This window comes from Tupaia chinensis, unplaced genomic scaffold, assembly GCF_000334495.1.
Source record: "Tupaia chinensis unplaced genomic scaffold, TupChi_1.0 Scaffold000201_1, whole genome shotgun sequence".
Lineage (NCBI taxonomy): Eukaryota > Metazoa > Chordata > Mammalia > Scandentia > Tupaiidae > Tupaia > Tupaia belangeri.
The window spans coordinates 2,827,400-2,829,719 of record NW_006159676.1 but is presented as its reverse complement, the minus strand read 5'-3'; the positions used below and the strand labels follow the sequence as shown (position 1 = coordinate 2,829,719).

The 2,320-nt window shown below is 48.2% G+C and overlaps 1 protein-coding gene across 1 annotated transcript in view; it reads left to right on the top strand.

Moving 5' to 3' along the window:
* Positions 1 to 2,249: 2,249 nt before the first annotated feature.
* Positions 2,250 to 2,320, top strand: part of PGLS (6-phosphogluconolactonase) — a gene marked incomplete in the record, with an annotated part of 13,582 nt that continues 13,511 nt past the window's right edge. Inside the window, 1 exon segment of the mRNA XM_006147180.2 lies at positions 2,250 to 2,295. Coding sequence (XP_006147242.2) covers positions 2,265 to 2,295 — 31 coding nt within the window.

Genomic DNA, 2,320 nt, shown 5'->3' with positions numbered 1-2,320 from the left:
TTCTTTTTCCCCCCCCCCCCCCCCCCCCGGACTCTGTTCTTCTCTGTCAAATTTAAATAAATAAGTAAAGTAAATAAAGTAATTCTTTTAAAAATAGAATTATTTATTGAATATCATTATTATTTGGTACCCTCACCAAAGAGAGAAAGTGAGAAAGCAAGTTGCCAGGTCTGGGATTTGAACTGTGCTCAAGCATGTGGGAATCCACTGTGTTAATTCCTATGCTACTTGCTGACCCCACAGATCTTTAATTTTTTTTTTTTGAGAGGTTTTTGCTATAGGGCGTGTGCCCTCGCCAGACAGACAGAGACAGAGAAATAGAAAGCGAGAAATCACCCCCAGGGGGGATGGTCACACCGCAATCCCTTCTCCTCCATTCTCCTCTCAGGATCTTGGGCACGCATGCACACGCGCCTGGCGTGAGTTTAAGCCACTAGGTCCGGGACTTGAACTGTGGTCAACTACATGGGAGTCCAGCGACATAGCCATTATGCTAACTGCTGGTCCCTTTTTATTTTTTTGAGAGAGATTTTTGCTATAGGTCACATGCGCTCACAGAGAGACATGAAGAGACAGGAAGTGAGAAATCACCCCCTGGGGGAGGTAGCCATGCCACAATCCCTTCTCCTCTGAGGATTTTGGGCACACACGCACACACACTCGGTTTGAGATTTAAGCTACTGGGTCTGGGACTCAAGCCATGGTTGATTATGTGGGAGTCCAGCGACGTAACCATTATGCCATCTGCTGGTCCTCGGATCTGGTTTCGAATTGCCAGAGGGTGTATACACTTTCTAGAGAGAGACAAAGAGACAGAGAGGAAGGACCTCTACATTGGACGTGGTCATGCCATAATTCCTCATCCATTCCTCTATGTGGTTGGAATTATGGTCACACATGCACTTGTGCTTGGTGTTGTCCTGGGGGCTGGGACTCCAACCATGGTCTGCCGTGTGGGATCCTGTTCCCTTCATCACTGGGCTAGGGGCTGGCCCTGCTTCCTGTCTCTATGGGATCTGCCTCTTCTGGATATGTCACGTCAATGGATCCCACCCACGGCGTGGCCTTTGGTGTCTGTCTTCTGTCGCTCAGAGTCATGCATTTGAGCATCATCCACCTTCTAGGCTGAAACAAAGCTTCATTCCTTTTCGTGGGCAAATAATATTTTCTGGCAGACCAGCAGATGGCGTAGTGGTTACATCGCTGGACTCCCATACAGCCCATGTTGGTGTCCACGGGCCAGTCACGTGTGCGTGCATGCCCAAGATCCCGAGAGGAGAATAGAGGAGAAGGGATTACAGTGTGGCCATCCCTTCAACTCCCATCCCCTGTGGGGTGTGACTTCTCACTCTCTCTGTCTCTGTCTCTCTGGTGAGCACATGCACCCTATAATGAAAATCTCTCTAAAAAAAAAACATTTTTATTAAAAAAAAAAATTGTATATTGGGGCTGGCAAGCAACATGGTGGTTGAGGTGCTGGATTCCTATATGCCTGACCACGGTTCGAGTCCTGGACCTGGCAGTTTGCTCTTTCTCTCTGTCTCTCTCAAATTGAAGAATAATAATAAATGCAATTAAATTAAAAATTCTTTTTAAATTATATATTATTTTTTGATTTGCTGAGAACGTGAGTAAGCAAGCAAGTCTGGGACTTGAACTGCAGCTCGCCATGTGAGAGCCCAGCGTCTTAACTTTCATTAAGAAACTTAACAGGGGCCGACAGGTGGCCTGGTAGTTACGGGTACTGAACTCCCACATAATTGAACAGGGTTCGAGTCCCGGAACTGGCAGCTTGCTTTCTCACTTTCTCTCTGGTCAAGTTAAAAAAAAAAAAAGTAAATAAATAATGTTAAATAAAACAATTCTTTAACAAAAAAAAAAAAAAAAAGAAAGAAAGAAAAGAAAGTAGAAAGCAAGCAAGCAAGCTAATGAACACCAAGGGTAAAGGGTGCGGGAACTCCAGACCCCTCCAAAATGGGTCCTCCACTGGGAAATCTCCCTGAATTAGCTCCCGTCACCCCAATACTACGCCACCCTCTTGGTCCCCAAAGGATTGTCTCCAGACTCCACCCGCCTGAACCCCGCCCTAGCAAATAAGCAATGGGAAGCCGGCCCCACTGCCCGGTTCTGTCCTGGCTTCATTTGCAAGACTGCGCATGTGTCAGAGGCGGCCGAGCTCAAGCAAACCCTTCTGTCAGGGCCGGGTTTCGCGCAGGCGCACTGGCAATCGCCGGGAGTGCTTCCGCCTCTCCGCCGCCGCCACCATGGCCGCGCCGGCTCCGGGCTTCATCTCTGACCTCACCAGCCAGCAGGAGCCGGG